This window comes from Salvia splendens, chromosome 14 (assembly GCF_004379255.2).
Source record: "Salvia splendens isolate huo1 chromosome 14, SspV2, whole genome shotgun sequence".
NCBI classification, from domain to species: domain Eukaryota; kingdom Viridiplantae; phylum Streptophyta; class Magnoliopsida; order Lamiales; family Lamiaceae; genus Salvia; species Salvia splendens.
Window position 1 is genome coordinate 20474006 of NC_056045.1, and position 25908 is coordinate 20499913.

General features: G+C 38.0%; 3 protein-coding genes and 1 non-coding gene across 4 annotated transcripts; 1 reads left to right on the forward strand and 3 right to left on the reverse strand.

The window, feature by feature from the left end:
* Window positions 1-302: 302 nt before the first annotated feature.
* Window positions 303-1077, reverse strand: LOC121764789 (transcription factor IBH1-like). Its single transcript, XM_042160814.1, has one exon. The coding sequence runs from the start codon at window positions 894-896 to the stop codon at window positions 417-419; it is 480 nt and encodes a 159-aa protein (XP_042016748.1). The 5' UTR covers window positions 897-1077; the 3' UTR covers window positions 303-416.
* Window positions 1078-8078: 7001 nt separating this feature from the next.
* LOC121764321 lies at window positions 8079-8792 on the reverse strand. Its single transcript, XM_042160361.1, has one exon. It carries the CDS (start codon window positions 8790-8792, stop codon window positions 8079-8081), a length of 714 nt encoding a protein of 237 aa, XP_042016295.1.
* A 9128-nt stretch (window positions 8793-17920) lies between these two features.
* TRNAK-UUU lies at window positions 17921-17992 on the reverse strand. Its single transcript has one exon. It is a non-coding gene; the product is annotated as a tRNA-Lys (tRNA).
* A 940-nt stretch (window positions 17993-18932) lies between these two features.
* Window positions 18933-20332, forward strand: LOC121763350 (uncharacterized protein At5g48480-like). The gene is made up of 2 exons (XM_042159354.1): window positions 18933-19354; window positions 19867-20332. Exons 1-2 carry the CDS (start codon window positions 19077-19079, stop codon window positions 20084-20086), a joined length of 498 nt encoding a protein of 165 aa, XP_042015288.1. The 5' UTR covers window positions 18933-19076; the 3' UTR covers window positions 20087-20332.
* The last annotated feature ends 5576 nt before the right edge of the window (window positions 20333-25908 follow it).

Here is a 25908-nt window from a genome sequence, read left to right on the forward strand (position 1 = left end):
ACTAGCCAGGATGGTCATTATTTGATTATTTCTTATATGGATACATTAGGTACGGTATTTTATTTCCGGCAACTAATTAATTAACTCATATACATACATAAATACATTTGGGAATGTAATAAATGCAAACTTTAAATATTGTACAAACTTCAAATAATGATCTGGACCGTCAGAAAATGTCAACAGATGATAAAATATCAACACAGTGTCAACGGTTGAAACCGTGCTGACATCAAAATCTTGAATTTTACACTGTGTTGATGTTGTATTGACACTGTGTTGAAAAGTTTGGAGTTTGTACAATATACTATAGAGTTTGCATTTTATCACTACCTCATATAAATAATAATAGCACTAATTAATTAACCTTATAGTACATGTTATAGCCACATATATATCAATATAACGCTCTTATCTTACAACGTTGTTGAAGAAGAAGAGGAAGAATGAAGAATCTCTCTCATGATCTGCACCTGAGCTACAAGGCACTTTATATAGTGAGCCGTTTCATTCAACAAGCTGCGAGAATCCATGCCTTCCCCACCTGGCACGACGTCGCATAGTTGGTTCAAGTTCAACCCAAACCTCTCATCCACATTTCTAGGGTTTCGCCTCGCCCTCTTTCTCCCTTTCATCTTCCTCAGCAGGGCCCGGCTCCACGCCCTCCGCGGCCCCACTGCAGAAGCCATGGATGCATAGGCCGCGCCTCTCACTGCCCGGTGCCTCCTTCTCTTCTCCTCTATTGTTGCTGGAAAAGGAGACATCTTGCACTTGAGTCTCCCCATGGCTTTCAGAAACCGGGAGGCGAGCCGCTTCTTCAGGGGATTATAATTAGGGTTCTTCATTGTTGAGGAGAAGGAGAGGGTTTTTTTAGGGTTTTGTGAGAGAGAGGACATGAATATATTTGGACAAAATGATTAGCTTCTGAGTTCTGACATAAGAGATTTGTGTGATTATATATATAACCAAAGTGTACGTGCGTTGATCATAAGAGAGTGTGTGATATATAGAAGCAAAAGGATTGAAAATGGGAGGTGAGACTGAGAAGGGGGCCGGCTTGGTGGTAGGGAATCAATCTTGAAATGGAATCTCCAATTTTTTTTTTCTAATGTATATTTGTGTTTAATAATTGCTAGCTGGAACTAAAACTGAAGAATAAGGGCATCTAATTAAGTTTATCTTTTGATAGTTTAGTTTGTCTTTTTAGTTACAATTTACAGCTCACACACATCCAATGGATAAAGGACTTGTTAATAAGAATGCAAATGTTATTAGGTCATAATCTCTCACTTTCATTTTAGGGTTTGGAACAAAATTTGTGGGGTTTGGATTAGTCTCTAACTACCATATGATTGCACATGGCTTCACTGCCCTTTTTTCAAATGAAGGTCCCTTATCTCTCTCTATCTCACAAATTATATAAACTAATCAATCTTCTCCTTTCTAGAAGTTAATTAGAGGAGAAGGTTGTTGGTGGTATAATTTGTGTTTTTAACTAGATTTATTTTTGGTATACATTTGAATTATTTTTGTATACGAGTAAAGATTTTTTTTAAATAAAAAACACCCATTGTGGGCAGAGAGGTTAGGCAGACCTCCAATCCGTAAATAGAATCAAAATGTATTATTAAAAAACATGATCCAAGCCCAAAAGTAACTTGAATCCAAAAGTAGAAGAACTAATAAACTGGTATACGAGTAAAGATATGTAGAGACTGCGTGTAAATGAAATAATACTTACTATGTTATCAGAGCCAACTTTTATTAGGACGTCAAACTAATACACACAACATTTTTAAGCTTGTTAATTAAATCGGAAATTATGTAGCACTAGTTTTTAAGTTTTTGAAATAATAGAGTTCTACTTTGTTAGAATTCCACAGCCTTCATGAAAAGCCCTGATCACCTAACCCTTTTCTTGGACCCTTCCAATTCGCATCAGAATATATTCACACATTTTATAATACCACATTTTAATTTCAAATGACATTAAGTATTTTTGCAGCATACTCTAGTACTGACTTTACACATAGTATTTTATAACCATGTCTACTTTATAAGTATACACGTATGTGCCACAAATAGAACGAATGAAACTCACACAAGAAAGTCTAACTTTATTTTTGTAGTTGAAGGATCATTGTATTATATAATTTGCAAGCTGTCAGCCATTTTTTTCGTGATGAATATCGTTTAAACAATCTTGGTTGTGCCCTAGCTAGATTCTCTAGACAATCACATATGCTACAAGTCTATAAATGTATATATAATTGAACGGACCATATATAAACACATGAAATTATTGACATTGGCATCACTTACAAAATATTGGTACCGTTAGGCATAATTTGATAAGGATTAGAGATATTTTGTTGCTAATTTTCACATATAATAAAGTAAATTCATTTTGTTTACTAAAATTAGTTTTTAATACATTTTACCCAAATTAGTCCACTTCTATTTTTGAATTATTTTCTTCTTTGTCCACCAAAATTAATCCACTTTTATTTTGAATTATTTTCACGATATCAATATGTCCACTTAATAATAACTGAATTCTAGCCACTAATGACATGATTCTATTTTTAACAAGGAAAATGATTTAGAGACATAATGTCTCCATGCCATAATACCCTTATGTCTCTATGCCATAATTATATTTTATATGTGAACAAATATAACCAAACGCTATTTTTGGATAAAATCAATTAGCATGATCATTAGGGGGTGATCTAATTTCTATAATAAAGACTAATGAAGCTAAAGGTAAAATTAATTCAATAGAGTATATTATATTTTACATAGGAACAACATAAAAATAAATACTCAATGGAAGGACTTGGAAAGAGACGAAAACGTGATTAGAATGCGGATCAAGTTATATGGAATGATAACCGAACCGGTCGGATCAGTTAGCAAATGTCGTTGCCACTTAATCAATGCAGTCTTGCTCTCGCTCTTTCTTCCTTACCAAAGTAATTTGTAAACTCCCAATTTGCACAACTTTAACAATAAAGCGGCAAGTTCGGGGTCGATCTCTCAGAGAAGTTGGTGTTTTGAGTGTGTGAGTAGTGAACATGGGGGGTTGGCTGCTGCCACGCTTTAACTTGGGAGTTTTTAACTACTGTTATTACTCTAGGCAGAATTAAACTAGCTAGCTTGATCAACGGAGAGTAAAGGATCTCCGCCTTCTTGTGATGGCACACCCTCTATTTATAAGCTCGATTCGGCCTCCAGCTAGATAACGATCCTGGTAGGGAATATTCGCTCATGCTGAGAATGAGCGACTCATTGATTGCTACATGCCTTTATTCTAGAATGACGACGCTTTTGAGTAACAGATTCATGACTCAGGTCCATCCTTGCGTCTCATAAGCTAGCAAGTGTCCCCTTCTAGAACGTTGTCCTTGATAACAGAATGGTGCGCCACATCCAGCGGTCCCCACCTAACTGCTTGATCGCTCCCCTTGATCAACTCCCCCGATTCTTGGCCTTTTATCGCCTTTTGTACTTGCTTGATCAGTTTGGCCTTGCTGCCTTGGTCAAGTAGCATTCCTGCACATTTAACACTTGTTTTGCGCGATAAACCAATCAAGCAGCGTACATTTTACCCTTAAACCGATGCATGAAATGAGCCTTATCAAACTGCTCACACTTAGAACATACTTGTCCTCAAGTATAAAGAAAAAAAGAAAAGAAAAAAGATAAGGCAAATTTCAGGCATGGTTTACTTATTTCACAGGTAAAAGAAAAAAAACGAAAACAAGACTTCAAGATAAAAAACACGTATTCCCATGTATGCATTAGACCGAATTATTTTCCAACAATCATACCCGAGGTCACTCATTTGCCAGTAGCTTGTGTTCCTTCTCTTTCGCTTTTGCTTGATCAAGGTGTCAGCTTGTCAAGATTGCTCAATTTGAAAACCACTGTTGGATTCACTCAGTCACTCATTTCTCACCAGAGATGTTAGGACTTGTTCACTCTGTGTTGCCATAAATTTAATACTTTGAATCGGACTGCACAAGATAGTTCCTTAAGGTCTTTGTTTTGGGTTGTAACGGGGCTCAAGGGTATTAACGTATTAGGGTAGGGTCTTTTTTTTTAATTAACTTCATATATTTATATCATATATATGAAGGAGGAAATTACAAATCAACTCCTATAACAAGGAGGAAAGACAAATTACGCCACCCAGGGTTCGAACTCGAGACCTCCAGGATGGACGCGGTATCCAGCACCCTTTACCGCTAGGCCAAGGGGCTTGGATAGGGTCCTAGGGGTTCTAAGTTTAAAATAAAATTTGTAAATTAAAACGAAAAATCACATGAGTCAAAAAGCCAAAGATTTGACTAAACTCGCTAGATCAGATTTGGGATATTTATTTCTTCCTCTGCTTGATGCTCCTTCTTGGTCAAATTTCGACCTTTAGCCTTATAACTTCCTGCTTATTTCCTGAATTTTGATTTTCTGGGTCAGGTTAAAACTATTTCCTGCCCTATTTTTCTCAAACCTTTTCTTCATTTCTTTTTATATGATCAACCCGATTGTCTAACTTGATCAACCCGGCTACCCCTCATTTTGACCATTCTGTCGCTATCCCCTTTTGTTTCCCTTGACAAAATTCATCACTTTAACCCTCTTTCCTCATGTGATATGAAACTTTGAATTTGGTTTTAAGGCTTCAAGAAATGGGTAAGAGTGTATGGGCTCAACGTGGTTAACTAAGGGGTGCCTTGATTAGTGAGGCGGGTTTGAGGAACGACGGAAGAAAATGGCTCAAAAGGCTAAGTCCTAGTGCATTTAGTCCTTACTACTTGTGCAATTGTCATCTCAATATTAAAAGTCAGCCTCTCGTAAAGTTTTCTTTTGTAAAAATAGTAGAAAGTGTTCTACTTTTGGCTTATAACTCACATATAGAGAGGCTTCACAGTTGGTTTAGAAATTGAGTGTTTCCATCATACTTGCGTCGTTCAAATTGATCAAGTTTTTGCAATCAAGTTTTTACACGTGAGCATACTGAATCCTTTTTCTAACTCTTCCAAAAATAATCAAGTCTTCCAATTATCCAATTTCATGCATATTGCTTATTTTATTACTAACTGGAATTTGTTATTTTTGTTAAAATTTTTAGCATGTATGATTCTACTGTAACTAACCCGTCCTCGAGGGACTTGATGTAGTGGAGAAAAAAGGGTTAGGCACAGGCAACGGCACAACAACAAACAAGGGAAACTTCTCACACTTAGACCAGACACTGGGTTAAGTGTGAGAAGTGCCAGCGATCAACGCATGCTAACAAATATAGAAAAATATAACACATAGGCTAAACAGACAATAATTTCCATAAACTTCTCACACTTAGTCCATACACATGACTAAGTGTGAGAATGGAGTCAAAACACAGTTTACACAAAGAAACAGAGTTAAGAGTTATACTACTGCCTTCTAGATGGTTGAATCAGGGGATGTTGCACGCCTTGCTAATAGCCTCCATTTCACAGGCCTTCCTTATTGACTTCATGGCGTTTGTGCTCATCGGAGCTCCTTCTCATTGGTATTTTTATTCTTTTTCTCCTTCGCTAGGAGAAGCATGCTGGCAGCGTTAGTAAGCCCCATACCTTGGTTGGTATGGTGGCCCTTCTTGGGAGGAGGAAGGATACTTTCTTCCTCCTTCCTCTTGCTCTCTTCCTCTTCTCTCACCTGGCTGCCCTCCACAGTCTTGCTTGCTTCTACGGCTGCCCTGGTCCCTTGGTGCGCTTGTCTGTTCTCATCCTCTTGCTGCCTTGAACCCTCAGCTTCAAGAAGCAGTTGGTCCATCGTTCGGCGGCGCGTTCTTTTCGGGATGGAGTCATCCTCCTCTGCGTGCGGTGGCGAAGCGGGGTCCTTAGACCGAGAAATTTCTAGGCGAGCTTTGAGGGCGGTGTAAACCTCCACGGGGTCAGCGCCGGTCAGAAATTTTCTGAGTACGGAGTCCATACGCCTTATGTCAGTCGGGTCCACATATTGGAGTGGGCCGATGAATCTATGAGGCAATAATGGGGTTCTGGTGGTTGGTGGGCTGGGTGGCGACAAGGATCTCTGATTACCACTGTTGATACCGGCTCCTGAAGAAAATGAGGAAGTATTGGGAGTCTCGAGTTGATTGCCCTGCATTTCTTTCTGATTATGATTTCGGGTGATTTGAACTTGGAGAGAATTAGATGGGGATAGCACAAAGATTATGAAGGTAGTTGATGGAAAGTGAGATCCGAAAAACCCTTTTTATACTGCAACCCCGACTGTTGCGATTCTTGCCAGTTTGAGATCTCTGCGTCTATTCAGACTTGTGCGACTCTTCACGTGCAGGCGCACCTTTTTAGAGTGCCAGGTGGCAAAGCTTCTCCGATATGCTTCCTCCTTCTCTCCAAGACGTCTCTTCATTGTGACAGTTGGCGCCGCCTGACACCTCTCTAATTACTGCACACGTCTTATCATCACCTGCCTTTGTCAACTCAGTCACTGTACTACCGATCAAATTCGATTTGCACTGATCACGTGGACCATTAAATCCAGATGACGACTCACATAATTCCACTTGATCAGTTTCTTTCATCCACTTCCGACTTTTAATTTTCTAAGAAATAAAAATAACACATTAAAAAATATTTACACTAATAAGGATTTGACCGGGTTCCCATGGGATGTTACTTGATCAGTTTAATAGATTTGGAATTTGTCGCTTGATCAAGCAGACTTTCCATGAGTACCCGATCACTCCTTCTACCTGTTCATTGGTGCAAGCTAGGCATTAGTAGTGGAATGTCGCCCACTACAAACGCCTCCATTCCGTCCCTTCCTGTCAACTCGCTTGCTACCAAGTAGTCGGCCATATCTGCAAACACTGCCCTTTTCTGTGCGTATTGTCCCCAGTTTCTCTGTTTGCTTTGATCAATTTTCCCTTCCTGGCAGATCCGATGTTCTTCAGATTGTGACTTGATTAGATGCAGGTGCCCTTCAGGGAAATCGGCTGGAATGGTTTCCATGTTTCCTTCTCGCAGAATTCGGCGCAGGTGATTCACCTCTCTATCCTCACATATTTTCTTATCCACTTCTTCCCATTCAAACTCCTGTATAAGGAATAACCACCTGTGCAAAAGCGGGTTTGATCCCCTTTTCGCCAAGAGGTACTTGACGGCTGCCTGGTTTGTATACACTATTACCCTGGAACCAAGTAGGTATCGTCCGAACTTTCCAAATGCAAAGACTACTGATAGCACTTCCTTTTCGGTCGCATCATAGTTCCTTTGTCCCCGATTCAATGTTTCTGACACGTAGAGGGAAACGTAACTCTCCCCTTGGATTTTCTGACTTAATACTGCCCTCACAGCATGATTGCTAGCATCGCACATCACCTCAAATGGGTGATTCCAGTCGGGGGCACGTATTTTTGGAAAGTTTATCAACCGGTCCTTTGGGAACGCGGCCTTGCAGCCATCAGAGAACTCAACCTTCATGTTATTCGGAAAAAGCTTCGTCAGGGGCTGGGCACTTTTTGCGAAAACCTTGATGAATCTTCTATGGATCCTGGCGCGTCCTAAAAAGGTTCTGACCTCCTCCTGGTCGGTAGAGTATGGGAGTTTCACTGCCTGCGTGTGCATTGCTCCGATTGTTCGAGGGTCTGCCCAGTTCGAATTCCGCCCCTTGGGTGTCAGTTTCGGTTGACACTGGAAGAGTAACTCTTCCTCCCCCACTATGAACTCTTCCAATCTCAGGGCGGGGCTAATTCTGCATTGTCGATTAAAGTGGGGCGTCCCTTCTATTTTTTATCATGGGATGCATATACAGCTCCGGGTGAGTTTCTATCAAGGCATCCGTATTCCACTTGACTACCCCTTCATCCGGCCTCGGTTTTTTCTTCGATTTCCCTTCCTGTTCCTGCATATTTAGGTTGACTGGTTTGTTATTGGCCTGGTTGGTAAGGTTCTTGAGAGTCATCGGCGATGCTGGTGCGGAGATTAGTTGCCTTGTAGGCGAGGGATCTTCCTTCAGCATTCCTTTCAATGGGGCGGCTTGGTCAGGTGGTTTCTCGACCCTTATTAGTTGGGTAACCTCTTTTGACTCGGTTGGTTGTGACGGTTGGCAAAAATAATTTCCCTTCTAATGGCTTGATCGTCCATTTCTCCAGTCATCGCCGTATCAAACCATTCTGCTGCCTCTCTCTTGAGTTGTTCACCTTTAGTGGAACCAGAGGGTGGTTCTTTGAAGGATTTCTTTTCCGGATACTTTTGTTTTCGAGGGCTGATAGCGTCTACTGTTTGAATGCTCTCGCTGTCCTGTGGTTTCCTCACAGCTTTATCAACTTCGAATGTAAGTTGTTCTCCATTAAAACTCAGCTTCATCGTCCCCTGGCGGACGTCGATGACTGTGCTGGCTGTGGATAAGAATGGCCTTCCCAAAAGGATGCCAACAGACTCTTCCGCTCCCGGCTCTGTCGTCTTTATGAAGAAGAAGTCGGTGGGGTACATAAACTTGTTTACTTTGACAAGTTCATCTTCCAGAACTCCTTCGGGGTAGATGCAAGACACATCTGCTAGCTGTATTTCCATATCGGTTTTGACAAGCTTAGCATCTTCCAACTTCTCGTATATAGAATACGGCATAATATTGATGGAAGCCCCTAGATCGCACATTGCTTGCGCCATTTGGACGTTTCTGATGGAAATTGGGAGCGTAAATACCCCTGGGTCAGCTTCCTTTGGTGGAAGATCACTAGATTGGATCACTCCAGTCACATTTTCTGTTTCGCCCATCTTCCTCTTCCCAGCAACCTGTTTATAGGTGCTAGACTCTTTTCCTTTTGTGACTTAATCAAGGGTGTTGGACTCAAGGCTTCCGTTATGATTGAGTCTAGGTGCTGGAAAACTCGCAGATGAGCTTTGACAAACTATTTCTGATTTCAGAGAGACTGTATTGACATTTTCGCGCCCTGTAGGTTGCTGCACTGTGGCTGAGAGCTTTCCCGCATTCCCTCTCAGCTCGCCCAATGACATGGCTACCTGGGACAACTGCTTTGTAAGCATTTCGAGTGCAGCCCTCTGTTCTTTCTGAGTCTCTTGTATTTCTCGCATCGCGTCTTGGGGCTGATGCGGGATCATCACATCTCCTGGACCTTCAAATTGTTGTTTGTTATATCGCTGATTAAATCGACCTCCTCCATGACCTTGCTGATAGTAGCCGGAAGGTCCATACTGCTCTGGCTGGAAGTGATTCTGCGGGTTTCCTCTTTTGCACTGCGGTACATAGTTCACCATTTGATCATTTGGTTATCTTCCCTGGTTGCCAAACTGAGGGACTTGGTGCTGGTACCCCCACTCTCCTTCCTGTTGTCGGCTTGACCAGTTAGGTTGTCATCCACTTGACCAGTTTCCTTGAGGTCCTCTTGACCATCCTGCTTGACAGGCCTGCAATTTGTTCCCTCCAGTGTTCGGCCTCTCCTGGATCCGAGCAGGCCAGTTGGGATGCCCCTCGGTGAGTTGTAAGGACTGCGTCGGGGGTGGTTGGCTTTGATTCTGATCAGTCCACCTAAAGTTTGGGTGGTCCCTCCACGGAGCATCTCTCTGCTTCCCTTGGATCCAGTTCTCATTCGCGTTCCAATGACCTACGGCATTCACTTGGGCTTGCGGCTCTACCTCAGGGGGGAATTCACAGTAATAATAATGATGTTCTTCTGGTGGGGACGGTTGCGGCACATATTGTATCTCCTTTGGTGCAGGTGGTGGTGGCGGTCTTGCTTTCTCTACTGCCTCCAGCAGTTTCTTCTCCATTTGCTCAAATCGAGCCTCCAACTTTTTGTCATTGCGCGCCTCTGCTACATGCACTGCCTCTCTTCTATACTGGCCTCGAGATGTCTCGTATGACCGCTTAGGCTCGATCAGCCTCTCCAGTATATTTTTGGCTTGGCTAAATGGGGTTTTCGAGAAATCCCCTTGAGCTGCGAGGTTGAGGTCGTTTTTGCTGTCCACCGTAAGTCCGCCATAGAAGATCGAGTAGATCTCCCGCTCCCCCAGCTTGTGGTTGGGGCATGCTTGAAGCAGCCCTTGGAATCTGTCCCAGTATTGACCGAGGGGCTCATCGTACTCCTGTCTGGCTTCGGTAATCTCCCGTTTGAGGGCACTCGTCTTTGATGCTGGAAAGAAGAGGTCGAGGAATATCATGCGGAATTCGGCCCAGGTCCTGATGGATCCTTCTGGCAGCCTTGACAGCCAGACGCCCGCATCGCCCTTTAAAATGAAGGGAATAGCTTTGAGCCTGTAATCTTCGGATGTGGATCTAACCGTGACAGGCTGAATATCACAGTATCGGCAGAACTCCTCCAGAAATGTGTTCGGACACTCTTTTGAAAGACCGTAAAAGTGGGACAAAACAACCAGTACTCCTGATTTGATCGCGATGGTCCGTCAAGTGGCATTCCTGCACATTTAACACTTGTTTTGCGCGATAAACCGATCAAGCAGCATACATTTTACCCTTAAACCGATGCATGAAATGAGCCTTATCACTCAAAAATAAAAATAGAGTACTAATATTATAAAATACTTAAAATTAAAACAGTAAATTCAATTAGTATTAATATACTATTTTTTTTTGTTTTGTTTCATGACATAGTGAATTGAAATATGAACTCTAGTATTTACAAAGGAAAAAATATATATAGCTCTAAAATATTATATAGATTAGTTAAATAACACATAATATTTATTTTGACTAAGGTTCGACAATAATTTTCCAAAAATCAAAAATTTGAATAGATTAAAATTTCAAAATTGAATAATTTAGAATAGTATGATATAAAAAACCTACACCCGATTAGTATTAATATATCATACATATTTTCTTAATTTTATTTCATGATATAGTGAATTGAACTAATAACTCAATTATTTATAAAGCAAAATCGAAAATATCTTGTAATTATTTATTTGATCGAAGTTCGATTGCAACGTTATAAAAATTAAATAAATTAAAATTTTGGAAAGTAAAGCATTATAATAAAAATTATAAAATTTTTAAAATCAAAATTATAAACTCAATTATTATTATTAAAGTTTAATTTGTTTAATGATATACTGATTGGAGCTTAAAACTCTAATATTTTATAAATAAAGAAGAAAATAATATATTATTTTGAAGTATTAAATAGATTAGTTAGAAACATATGATTTAGTTATCGAGGTTTAACTATAACATTCAAAACAGTAAGAACTTAAAGAAATTGAATCATGGAAATTAACGAATTTAAATAAAAATTATTAAATTTCTGCAATCCAAACTGTTACTCAATTAGAATTGATATATCAAATTTTAATTTGTTTCATAATATAGTTAAGTAGCTAAGAAGTTTACTATTGCTTTTACAGTAAAGGTAAAAAATGGTCATAAACATATGACCGAAATATGAATTTAGTCCAAAACATTCAAATTTTGAAAATCAGGTCCTAAACAAATGAAATTATCGTCGGATGGTCCTTTTTTTACGGTTCCGTAAAAAAACTGACGGTCAACGCCTAATTAGTGATATTTTGACTAAATATTAAATATAAAAGTTATAATTATAAATTTATTTCGAAAGGAAAAGGTTAAAATAAAAAATATGCAATTCATAAAAATATTAAATATAAAATTTATAATTATAAATTTAACTATCAAAATGGCTAGTAACTAATTTTATTTTTGATCGAGGTTCAATTATTTTGTTAAGTTAAAAATCATAAATTTAATTGTCAAATGACTTGTAACTAAAAGGAGATAGTTAAAGATAAAAATAAATATGTTGAACCTTAATCATAAAAACCAATTATATAAAATACTAATAAAAAACATAAAATTATAATAAGAGATAGTATAACAAAAAAACCCAATAAAGAAAACAATGATTCAAAAACTGACGTATATAGAAATTTAGAATATGCGAAAATAAAATATCGACATATTAATGTGTTAATAAATAAAATATTTGAAACAAAAAAAATAATTTCTGGTAAATCACATGTCACTGCACATAGTGTTTTTTTTCTTTTTAATATTGTTTACAGAACACCATTTATTTTTAATATAAAAAAATATTAAATTAATTATTAAATTACTTATTACTAAAGGAATTTGAAAAATTAGTTAAAGATAAAATGCATATTAGTGGACTTTAGTTATAAAAAACCATTCATAAAAAATGATTAAGAACATAAAAAGTTAAATATGAATATTACCAATGAAAACCAACTAATGTAAAAAAATAAAATTCAAAAAATAGTACTACCGTACAAAAAATTAAATCTTGATTGAAATTAAAATGTTTAATATATGCAGCATTCAGATCTGTAGAGATTAGTGTGGTAATAATGGATTGAATTTATTTTCTAAAAATATAATCATAATGGATAAAGGGTAAGAATGTCTAATACAAAATGTATATTTAAAATAATATATAGAAATAATAGAAAATGACATAATAGTCTAATTATGGCAATGCCATTATGTCTCTAAATCACTACCCTTTTAACAAATGCTATTTTAACCATTATAATTGGGCATTAAAATTCATACTTGTAATAAATGGAAGGAATAATTCATATAGCCATATAGGCTTAATTCATTTCTCCACCCTTCTACTCTATGTCTGCCCATTCTTGAAATGTTTTCGGGTATCAATCAATTTTTTGTATTTTATTTTTTCTATTTATGTTGGTGTGACATTTTTCTATTTTTGTGTGACTAATTAATTCGAAATTACACGAATGGAGGGGGTAGGGAAACAGTCTCAATCTATCAAAATAATTATAGACAGAGAAATGAAAATAAACCATGATGCACAACACAACAGTAACGGGGCCGTGAATAATGTTAAAATCAGTTAAGAAATTAGGCTTGGGAAAGCAAAATGCAAACATGGGTAGGGTCAGAATTTGGATATCAATTGATATACATACATCAAACCCCATGTTTTTAATAATAGGACGGGTTACCTAATTATTTCGTAATTATTTTGATATAAATCAATGTTATCCTCCTCATGCATGACTGAATCAATGGACCTCACGGAATTTGCCTCTGACTCAGCGACAGGTGTAATCTTTAATTACTATATATGCAAATACTAAACATTTTGGTTAGGCAGCCTGCCTTTGTATATACTACTACATCGTCAACTAATTAAATAAATGTGCATCTACCAATTGGATTCTTTAATTGCACCATCTAGGTTTTGCTACACACTACTACTACCTCCGTCTCCGTTCCATTTAGTGTGAGCACGGATTTTAAGAAATGTAAAGAAAAATGAGTTAAATAAATGTGGACTATGAGTCCCACTTATATCTATTAATTTTATTAAATAAAATGTGAGTATAATTGATTGGTGGAATGTGAGGTCTACTTACCATTTATGGTAAAAGTGAAATATGACTCTTATTATGTGACGGACGAAATGGCAAAATGTGGCACTTAATGTGAGACGGAGATAGTAGTATATAACATAGAAATTAGACTTTTAATTTAGAGCATTCCCAACGGTGAGCAGCAGCTCACCGTCCGTCCTTGCCGCTGGCAAGGACGCGCTCCGCCACCATTGCGCTCTTGCCGCTGGCAGGGCGCTGCTCTATGCATAGAGCACGTCCGTGCCAGCGGCAAGAGCACAACGCGTCGACGTGGCAGCTTCCGATTGACCCGTTGATTTATCATTTTTTTATTTTTTTTTTTAAAAAATCGAAAAAATCTGAAAAATTCAAAATTAATAAAAAAAATATTGTCTCACTTCCTAATAAAATATATCCATTTTTTCCACACTTTTAATTTATTTTTTTCATTATTTTTACCCCAAAATTCATACTTTCATCTATAAATACTCTCATTTCAAACACAAAAAATGACACTATACTAAACAACTCTCTCAATCTCAATTTTTAGGATTTTAATTATGTAATTTTTAATTTTTAGGAGTTTAATTATGTAATTTTTAATTTTTAGTATTTTAATTATGTAATTTTTAATTTTTAGGATTTTAATTATGTCTTTTTTATTTTATTTGTAATTTGTAATATTTATTGTGGTTTTTTAATGAATTTTAGTATTATGGAAATGTTATTGTTTAATTGAATTTTAAATTAATTGTGCTCGTCCTTGCGGAAGAGCACAGTTGTGGGTGTTGTGCTCTTGCCAGAGAGCATGCATGAATAGTACCGCCCGGGCCCACAACCGTGCCGCTGGCAAGAGCACGGTTGTGGATGCTCTTAAGAATAGTAATTTAGAGACATAATGTCTCCATGCCATAATGCCCTTATATTTTTTTGCCCTAAGTATAATATACATTGTGCCTAATTTACCCTAACATTATAGTATTGAATAGATATATGTCTAATTAAGGAAAATTAAACCAAATTAATTATTCTTATTAAATGCATATTTATTAATTGGAGATAAACTTAATCATGCACTAAAGCAATGGATTAAAATTTTTTGAACGGATTTAAAAACCATTCTTGTCATGTAAATTTAAGACTACTATTTTTATAAAAATCATTAATATAGATTACGAATCAATTATTACAGTATCAATTAACAAACTACATAACTAAATAATTATATTTAATTTTGAAAAATTTGATAACTTAAATAGCATTATTTTTTAAAAAAATATTCAATCATTCTCTATTAAAAAAATATTCAATCATTCTCTAGTAAAAAACATAAATCTTATTAAAGAGTAAAAAGTTATCAAAACTAGAAGTGAATTATTTTTATAAGACGAACCAAAATGAAAAATTCTTGTCTATTTTTATGAAATAGATGGATCATAAAGATATGAAAAATAGGCTGAGCTGCCTCCTCATGCCGCTGGTTGCCAAGCGGAGGTTGTTTGTGTAAATGTCGGCAAATCGGCTGAGCTGCCTCCTCAGCCGCTCCCACTGTTTTCGGCATTGCTCTCCGTTGTGAGGCTTCCCCCCTGGCGGTTTGACTGGAGGTAGCTTTGGCTAATGCGCCACCACATCCTGTCGATGTGCTGGTTAGCCCCGATGTATGGATCCTCCACCACACCGATCCACGCCTTCGCCAGCGCGATGCACTCCTCCATGCTCCAGACGGTCCTCTCCTTCCCGCTGGACTCCTCCCCCACCTCAGCGGCCCCCGCCTCACCACCGTACATCGGGACGGGCGAGGTAATGCCCCATCCCCTGCCCCTCCCTCTCCCTGGTCTCCTCCCCCTCCTCCATGTCGCCGTTGGTGCGTCGGTGGGAGAATCCCGGATTGGAGATAGCCCTAACTCCTCAAGCGAGAACGTCTCTATGCTAGTGAACTGAGTCTCGAGAGGAGTATCGACGGGTTGTCTGGCGCCAGTAAATCCACATAGGGCCGATAGACGTTGTCCACCGGCGATTGGGGGACCCCCTGCCTACTCCCCCCGCAGCGCCATGCGATCACAACATCATCCCCGACATCATCATCCCGGGCATCTGGGGCATCATCCCGGGCATCTGGGGCATTCCGGGACTCGCCCCTGGCATCTGGGACATTTGGGGTATCATCACATACCACTGCTGGTACATGTTGTAGTACTCATGCATCATCCCTGACGTCGTTTGAGATTGTGGCATCATCCTCGGCATTTGGGGCATCGCGGTGGACATCGGCGTACTACCGCCGACGGAAAAATAAGGCGCATGTGACTCGCTCGTGGCGGGGGAATCTCTATCGTGGTGCTCCATTGTTCTTCGAAAAAAAAGTATTTTAGAGAGAGAGATACTCGTTAATACAAGTGATGTGAATGAAATGAAGTTCAACGATACATATTTATAGAATTATTAAAAAAAGAAATTAATGCAATAATCGGGACGTCCACGCGGACGTTCGTGGGAGTCAACGCAATGGAGGACATCCGCACGGACGTCGCGACGGATATCCGCGGAACGCCGCGAAACTCTGGTGTCCGCAGCGGATGTCCGTATCCGTGCCTCCCTTGCACAATGGCGGACGTCCCGTGCGGACTTCCGGCACTCCGGTCGGAATTCCGTCGGGACTGGCGCCATTGCTAATGCTCTAATAGTATAATGTATTTGTTAGTTGGTCATTTTATTTTTTTGGGCTGTGCAAACTCAAGATAATGGGCTATTTTATAAAAATCCTAAATGAAAAAATACAAGTTGGGGTGAGCGCCTGAGGCCGACTTATCAAACATAGTATATCCAATTCGAAAAAACTCAAATCAATTTATTTGGACTTTTTTATTAAGTTAGTAGTACCGAAAATAAATGAGAATATTAAAATTGATAAGAATAGGCACATTAAAATATAATAGTTACTCAAAAGGGAGGCCGTATCAACTGTTTATGTAGTACCATAGTTTGATACATGTATCTAAGAATCCAAATTTGTAGAAACTATTTTCATGTATCCTTCCTTCTTCAACTAAAAGTTCATCTATTTGAGTAAGATATTTTCACATCCTCATATTACAAGTAAAAACTTGTATCTGAAATAGCAAATCAAATTCTAGTATTAGGCATATTTGAAGGATTACGCAATTTACACTGCATAAACAAGTTTTTCTTTAGTCCTAGACTACTATACTAATCAACTTGACAAATGTGAGAGATCAATCCAAGAATAAGATGCTTCTGAAAACAGAAAGTCACACTAAATGATCCATTCAATGACTCTTCTTAACAATTTTAGTTCTAAAGTTTCCAATTAATGTTACGCTCTTAAATTCGAGATAAAGAGATATTATAAATAACGTATAGATAATGCATAAATATAAAAAAAGATTTGGACCGAAGGGTGGTCCTCGGTATGGTATTTTGTAGTGGTTATGGCAAAAATAATACTCCATCTGTCCAATGAAAAATGGGTCATTTCGCATTGACACATGTTTTAATGGTAAAGTAAAAGAGAGAGAGTAAAAATAGTTGAAATTGTGTAATGGATAGTGGGGCCCATACATAATAAATTACAAAGAGATTGACATAAATGGATATGGATTATTTATACGAGACGGACGAAAAAAGAAATACGACCTATTTCTATAGGACGGATGGTGTACTAGTTGATCATTCCATAATATGAATAAAACGGTCGTGTTATGTTGGGGATTCTAATAGTTCACATACAAGTAAATTTCCATCGTTTAAACTGTTGGAAAAAAATAACGTGGGTAGTAGAAGAATGGCACTTGAGATCACGAAGAATGGAGAGTCCTTTGTCTTTTCATTTCTTGTACAACTGCAAGGCATGGAAGTGTGGAAGAGAAAATACACACCTTCTTCAACACATTCTTCTCTCTAAGTATTTAGTATTTCTAGGAACATTGTTGGCTTAATTATTAGAATTCCATTAAGTTCGCAAATGCCTAGCATGTTTGAGATGCTTGTACACGCTATGATGAAGTCGTTCTATTATTGGGGACAATACGATAATCCGAGTGCACTAGTCATGATATAGTTTGTCTTGTGGAACGATATCTTTCCTCGACAAAGTTACGTTTATTTCAATGCTTTCGTTGTAATGTCCTTTTTCATTCCATTTTTGTTGTTATTTTCTTGAGTTGTAGTAATAGTTAGAGCAACACATGTACACGATTCGAGATTTCCCATAATATTTAACAATTGCACAAGTAAATTAGTGTATTATATGATAACATGATTATGCATTTCTTTTGAGCATGAGATTTGTAAAGATGATGTTTGATAGTTAAGTTTAAAGAAAGCAAATACATTGTAAGAAAATAAAAATGTTTTTTATTTGCTTGAAGAAAGGAAATAAATCAATTTAATGGGACATATTTGCTTAAGTCTTTGATCATACCAAATTTGGTATGTTTATGTTCTCATTAGTATTGATTTTGAAAAAAATTAAGTGATTAATATGAAGCCTCCAAAAGAGAATAAAAGAGCGCCGTCTGTGGGAATCGACCCACGACCACATGGTTAAAAGCCATGCGCTCTACCGGCTGAGCTAAGACGGCATTTTTCTCTCATCTTATAAAATCATATTTATTTCATAAACAAATGTTCGTATTAAACTCTTCCTTAGGCGTCGCGTAGTATTTCCCTTCTCTACCACCCAATAGTGGTGTTTTCCCATTCTTTGTCGTCCAAAAAATATAACCTAATATGAGGGACACCACTGTAATTTAGTAATAATACTTCAATATTTTTTCTTAGTATCTACCTTTTACTTTACTGATTTTATAATTCAAATTTATGATCTTCGCTGTCAATCCTCATGCAACATTTATATTGTTCCTATACATTAGTAAAATCTTCACGTATCATTTATAAAATACAAATCTCAAATTTTAATTTTTGTAAATTTTCTGTAAAATTAAATGGTGTTAAGAACTTAAGGTGATAAAAATAACACTGTTAATCTGTTATACAAGATGATTTTGCTCATAAGTAGTGTTATCTTTATGAAATGTTGAAGCAAATCAAGCCAGGTCTCTCGTTTCGTTCGTATAATTTCATACGGCTAATTTCATGAATATTTTGCATTATTTTATGTACACGATTTTGCGAGCAATCTGTTTCCATATTAGTTTTTATCATTTTCTTGTGAAGGAAATATTGGTATCGTCAAATATAGTGGAAACTTCATTCTCGAAAAATATAAATACCACGTAAAAAGCTGCTGTTAATTTATAGCTATAGAGGGTAAAACCGTAATATCCTCCAATTAAAATGATTTAACTTCAGCTCGTATCTCATGAACGATTTAAATTTCGGTTCGACCATTATTAGCCGTCCGATACGTACGATCTGACAAAAAATACCCGTTGCAGTTAAAGCAATGGCAACATCGTGAATACTACTAAAAACAAGGGGAGTTACCGTGGGTAATTTTGCAAATAAAACAAAATTTGGGGCAAACTTTTATTTAATAGTACCTGAATTATCCCTTCAAACGGTTCACCTTCCTCGCTTCCTATATATCCGACCCCACGCCTTCAACCTTTTCAAGCTTCATTGTTCATTTACATTTATTATCAGGCAATTTCTCTGCATTCTCCCTCCATACACTCATTTTCTCTCTCTTAGGGTTTAGCATTCATGGCGCAGGAGGCACAAGCAGTTTCCGGAGCAGAGAACGGTGCCAAGGCCTCTCCGGTTGTGTTCACGGCGGCGAAACCGTGGCTGGTGGTGGAGGCTCCGAAGGCGAACGACGCCGTGCTGTTCTACAAGGCGGCGTTCGGAGCTGAGGAGTTGAGCCGTGTGAATGATCCGAAGAGGAAGGCGGAGCTGGAGCTTCCTCTCATTCGCTCTGCTGAGCTGAAGATCGGATCCTCCGTCTTCGTTGTTTCCGACCTCACCGACGACTCTTCCTCTCCGTGAGTATTTTTTGTTGTTTTTGATATGTTATTTAGCGTCGTTGTAGTTTTATGGCTTGGATTTCTCTCGTCTTTGCTTAGATCTGTTGGTGTGATGAATGTTACTCTGTTTCGTTCTGTTTTTTCTTTTTTTATTCGGTGATACTGTAAATATTTTTCATGATTTGTCGCACTTTTTCTCTGCTTTGTTGTTTCTCTTTGTTGCATCTCGAATGTCACACAGTTCCTTTCCGTTTTTTCTCTTTTTAATTGATGATGTTATAATTATTTTTCATGTTTTCTCGCACTCTTCTCTGCTTTGTTGTGTCATAGCTGTTGCATCTCGAATTTGCCTTATGAATTATGAATAGTTAGGTATTTCTTACACTTCCTTGCGAATCAATTCTTTTGTGATTGTATTTTAAACTCTTGCATGTTTAAGTCAACAAATTTTATTTCACAAGTAATTTTCTACCATAATATCAAATGGATAAATGTTAGCTAAAGAGGCGTTGCATTTAATTCTTCTTCAGCGCGAAGTCTGCTGTGAGCGGTCTCGTTTTCTGCTTGGAGACTGAATCCGTGGAAGCTGCCGTGGCCAAGGCGGTGGCCGCCGGCGCCGTTTCCGAAGACGAATTGACCGAGGGGGAAGGTGGTTGCTGCGGCGGGGTCGTGGGCAAAGTGAAGGACCCGTACGGCAATCTCTGGTTAATCTGCTCGCCTGCAAAGAAGTGCGGCGACGTGGATGCTTAGATGCTGTCCACTCTTTCTGATCTGAGCCGTCCCTCCCTGAAACGTGTCCATTTTCGCGAGTTGGGGCGGCTCTTTAACTTAGTTTATGTTTTGTCTATTTGAATTCCTAGTTGACTCAGTTTCACTCGCTTTTGCTATGAAGAGTGATGAGGTGTCAGGTGTTGCTTGTATTTCCGAAGCATTTGTTTATCATGATGTATTAGCAAGCACTCATTAATCTGAACTTATGCTACTTGCTTATGTGTATCCTCTTCTAATTATTAACTGGTCGTTAGTTTCTTTTGTTTACTGCTGCCATAAATTGGGTGCAATATAATATACTTAGAGATTAATGTTTCTTTTTTCTTGAAAATGCGTGGATTTTTTTGTTTTCAAAACATTCCAGTGCAGTTAGTGATTAATTAATGATTCAAGGTCTAAACCTCTATTTTAAACTTCTTAGGATTATTTAAATGTTTTGATTGCAAAACATTATTTTTGCCAACGTTCAACTATATAACATCAATTCATCTATTTATTCCTGAAACATATCGAAAGTGTGAAATTATAAATTATATCTGGTGGACGTGACGTTACGAGTGGTAAAATGTGATATCAGTGTTCTCTTTCAACCAATTGTGTTATGACTTATGATTAGTTGCCGGATCCAGAATTTTTAGGCCATCCACAACGCTGTCTCTATACCGTCTCTTAAACCGTCTCTTAACTACTATTTGAGCACTATTTGAGGGCCCCACTGTCCTTTTTTCCTCCATCTCTTAACTAAGAGACGGAACCTGCAACGCTCCGTCTCTTAACCGTCTCTATACCGTCTCTTAATTACTATTCATTCAATTTAATTTATATTTTTTTTTAAAACCCAATTCAATTTAAACAAACACACTTTATTAAAATTAAAACAATATTACAACTTAACATTAAAAAAAACGAAGACATAATTAAAATTCTAAAAAAATAAAAATGACATAATTTAATCTTCTCCGCCAAAGTTTTCCCAAATGTGCTCAATTAGATCCTCTTGGAGTTGGGTGTGGGCGCTAGAGTCGCGTGTCCTTGCCCGAATAGCCAACCGTTCTTGTATAGATGGATGCGCTCCACTTCGCGGCGGACTACTTGCGGTTGAGCTTCCGGGGGATTCGGGGTCGAACCAATTTCCGGCATCGGGTCCTTCGTCTCGGACAATCATGTTGTGCAAGATTATGCACGTATACATGATGTCGACCATGCTCTCCATGAACCACGAACGAGCCGGGGCTTTGATGATGTTGAAGCGCGCTTGGAGAACCCCGAACGCCCTCTCCACATCCTTGCGCGCAGCCTCCTGCTTCTGCGCAAAAAGAGCCTGCTTTGGGTTCGCTGGCCTGCCGCACGTCTTCACGAAGGTCGGCCACTTCGGGTAGATGCCGTCGGCGAGATAGTACCCCATTTTATACCGCCGGTTGTTGGCGACGAAGTTGATGGCCGGCGCTTTACCATCCAAAACTTCGGTAAAGAGGTCGGACTGTTGGAGCACGTTTACGTCGTTGTTCGAGCCAGGGACCCCGAAGTACGCGTGCCAGATCCAAAGTCGGTAGTCGGCAACGGCCTCGAGTACAACGGTTGGGTGGGTGCCTTTGTGGCCGCTCGTGTAGGAACCCCTCCAAGCCACCGGGCAATTCTTCCATTGCCAGTGCATGCAATCGACACTGCCAAGCATCCCGGGGAATCCGTGCACTTGTTCGTGCAGGTTGAGGAGGAACTGACAATCCTCCGTGGTTGGCCTCCGGAGAAATTCGTCACTGAAGGCTGCCCGGACGCCTCTGCAGAAGTTGAGCAAGCACAAGCGCCCAGTGCTGTCTCCGATGTGCAGGTATTCGTCGAATATGTCGGCCGTTTGTCCAGTCGCAAGCTGCCGGATGGCTGCAGTACATTTCTGCAGCGTCGTGTGGCTGGGACAACCGACCGCGTCGAACCCTTCTCGGAAGAACTCCTCCCTGGCCGCCAAAGTATTCGCTATGTGGAGAAATAGCGATTTCCGCATGCGGAAACGGCGACGGAAATAGGTATCTCCCCAAATCGGGTTATCGCAGAAGTAGTCGCGTACTAACCGTGCGGCGGCTTCCTCCCGGTTCCGATTGATGTACTTCCGGGAGCGTCGTGGGGGTGGTGCGGCTTCCTCCGCCTCTCGTCGTCGATCTTCTTCGAGTGATTGTTCCATTAATTAGCGCATTTGCTCAAAAGGATCCATTTGTTTGAGTTGATTGAAGATGGAAATTGGAGTGATAGAGAGGATTTGAGAGGAATAGATGTGTGTTTGTGTTTGAAATGAGTATGGAATAGAATTATTTATAGAGTAAAAAAATTAAAAATTTAAAAAATGAAAATAAATATTTAACGGTAATATTACCGTTTGAAAAAAAAAATTTTTTTTATTAAAAATCGATTTTTTTTAAAAAAAATGAATTATTGCGTCATCAGTGACGACGCCCACTCGCGGGCCAGCGAGTGGGCGTCACGCACGCATGGGGACGTGCCACGTGTCTCGGGCGCGTGGCGAGACAGCTCGTCTCGTGTCTCTCCGAGACGAGCTACGCGACGAGACGGTCGCGAGCTGGAGACGAGATGGCCGCTGCAATGCGTCTCGCGGGGGTCTCGTCTCTCCGAGACGAGACGCGAGCCCGGCGCGAGACGCGTTGTGGATGGTCTTAGGGGAACGGATCCTCTGCTCTTTAAAGCAGACATACATGTTATTTTCATTTTCAACCCCTTTTCCCTTTCATTACAAATTGCATTCCAACCCCCAATTGTAATATTTTAATAAAAGTAATATTTTAATAAAAGTTTATTTCAATTTTCTTATAATTAATTACTCAAAACTGGTTTATTTTATTTATATATTTATAAAAATATGTTATAATTGAAATAACACAAAGTATATCATAAAAATACGTACTATTATCATATAGAAATATTATTCTAGTATATGTGAAGAATTATTATTCAACATGATAATCAATAATAAAATATCTGTTAAGTATAAATCTATAAATCAAGTTTGATTTTATTTTTTAGAAAATTAAAATTTCTGTTAAGTACAAATCTATAAATCAAGTTGATTTTTTTTTTAAATTAGAATAAGATGATTTTACTTGATGAATTATTCAAAGGTGTAAAAACCTAAATTATACTGATAAAATTTAACTAAAAATCTATTATTTCATCTTCTTAAGATGTTAATTGATTCACCAGAAACCTATTATACTACTAGTCTATTTTTCGGGTAGAAGTCATTGTATTCTAATATGTAAAAATCAACTTGACATATAAATATTAGTACTAAGATAAATATTCAATATTATTGATATGCTGAATATTATTTTTTAAACTTATAAGAGAATATTTTTTCTTTTGTTGTGCTTCTTTTATGGTACTCCAGTATATATTTATTCTATATTACAATAACACTTAGTTTTAATAATTACACCTATTCCATGCTATAAAACTAAGTACGTAGTACTCTTATATCTAAAATATTACTCACTCCGTCCTAAGGAAGATGACCTCTTCCTTGGACGGCACGAGATTTTATGTAGTTTTATTTTGTGCGTTAGGTGGATAGATTAAAGTAAAAGATATAGAATAAAGTAGAGATAAAAGTGTTTCCATTTTCAATAATAGGTCATCTTGGTTGGGACAAACCAAAAAGAAAAGTGGGTCATCTTCGGTAGGACGGAGGGAGTATTATAAAAGAAGTACTCCCTCCGTCCCAAGATATTAGACTCGTATACCACTTTGGGGTGTCCCAACATATTTGAGTCATTTCTATTTATGGTAAAAATTTACTTTATTACCAACTCCACTTACACCACTAAACAACACCTCTTAAATTCTTGTGTCAAAAGAAATAAGTCTAATATTTGGGGACAGAGGGAGTATTGAATAAAGAGCGTAAAAATTACTAGTAAAAATTATTTGTATAATATATTTTATATATTACTACTACAACATATTTTATAATATATCAATAAAACAAATCAGTTTTTAGTAATTAGTGATAAAAAAATTAAAACCAACTTTTGTAGAGAATGATACGTGTATTATGCGGAGTATGAAAGATGCAGTGGCTCTGTTACCTATGTATGGTGGGTCATGGGGTTGGAATGCAATTTGTACTTAATTTTTGCCTAAAGCATAATAAAAGGGAAAAGGGGTTGGTTATATGTCTGCGTTTCATTCCATTTCCTCTGCGTTTAATGCACAACATATTGTGCTGTGATTTTTTAAACATCAGAGGATCCGTTCCCAATATTTTAGTTTGGGGTACGATAAATAATTATAGTGATTTGAAGTTTCAAAATTCGAGAATCTTTTAACTTCTTTCTAATACTTTAGTAGTTTTTTGTATAATTATATTATTTTTTATTAAAAATATTTATCGTACGTCAAAGAAAGTGAGTTTACTTGTTGGTATTACTACATTCTACTCCTGTTTAAAACATATTTTCTTACATATACTGTATCAGGAATTGAAAGCAGTGTCTATGGTTCTAAACAAATAAAGAGATTAAATTTTAAAAGCTGCTAACTGAAAAGTTAAGAAATTAAATTTATTTGATGATAATTAAAATAATTGAGAAATGAAAAAAAATTGAACTGCTTTAGAAGAAGATTAAAAAATGATTTACAAGTAAAAATGAAATATATTAGTGTTGAAGAGATGAAAAAAACTTCGTCCATATACCCGGAAATGAAAAATGATTTAGAATTTGATTTGAGGAGAGATAAATTACGAAATGAGAAAATGATTTGGACTCCACAAATGCTCAAAATCCACCGGAAAAAATTTAAGAAAGGGTTAGAAAATATTAAATGAAACAAAAATGATTGCGATGGGCGATAGTAGAACCTACGCCACTGCCACGGCTAGAGAGCTTCCTATCCACCACTTGCTGGGATATGTTTAGGGATACGTTTAGGGGTACATTCGTACCTGAGAAGTTTGTAATCTAAGCATGATTGAATCAAAAGGAGAAAGAAAGAGATCTCATTTATTGAACTTGAATGAATACCGATTACATCAAGTAAATCACCATTATATTGTTGGTGATTCAGCTAAAATATCTAGCTAACAAACTAACTAACTAGTGACGGCTGTCATAATTAACTAAAACTATCATGAGCTGGACACGTGTGCATGTGTGCATGCATCACTATGCTCGGCTTGATCATGTTTGGCTTGATACACATGACTGCTGTGTTGTTGATGTAAATCTAAGAGCCCCCTCAAGATGGACTATAGACGGAAGTAAAATCCATCTTGTTAAGCAAAGTATGAAACGGAGAAGATGCTAAGGGCTTCGTGAAAATATCAGCCAATTGCAGGTGATTGTGGACATGTATCGGATTGATAATCCCTGCAAGAAGCTTTTCTCGAATAGTATGGCAATCAATTTCGATATGCTTAGTACACTCATGAAACACCGGCTTAGAGCTTATGTGCACGGCTGCTTGATTATCACAATAGAGGGGAACATGTTGTTTTACTTGGATGCCAAAATCTTTTAGCAAAGCTAGAATCCATACAACTTCACAACAAGCTAAAGCCATCGCTCGATATTCGGCTTAAGCCGAGGATCTGGAAACTGTGTGTTGTTTCTTTGATCTCCAAGAAATCAAAGAACTCCCCAAGAATAGGCAAAAACCTGAAATGCTTCGTCTTGTATCAGGGCATGCAGCCCAGTCTGCATCAGAAAAAATACTCAATGATAGATCTGCCTTTGTTGAGTAAAAAAGGCCATGACCAAGTGTAGATTTCAGATACTTAAGGACCTTTTCAGCAGCCA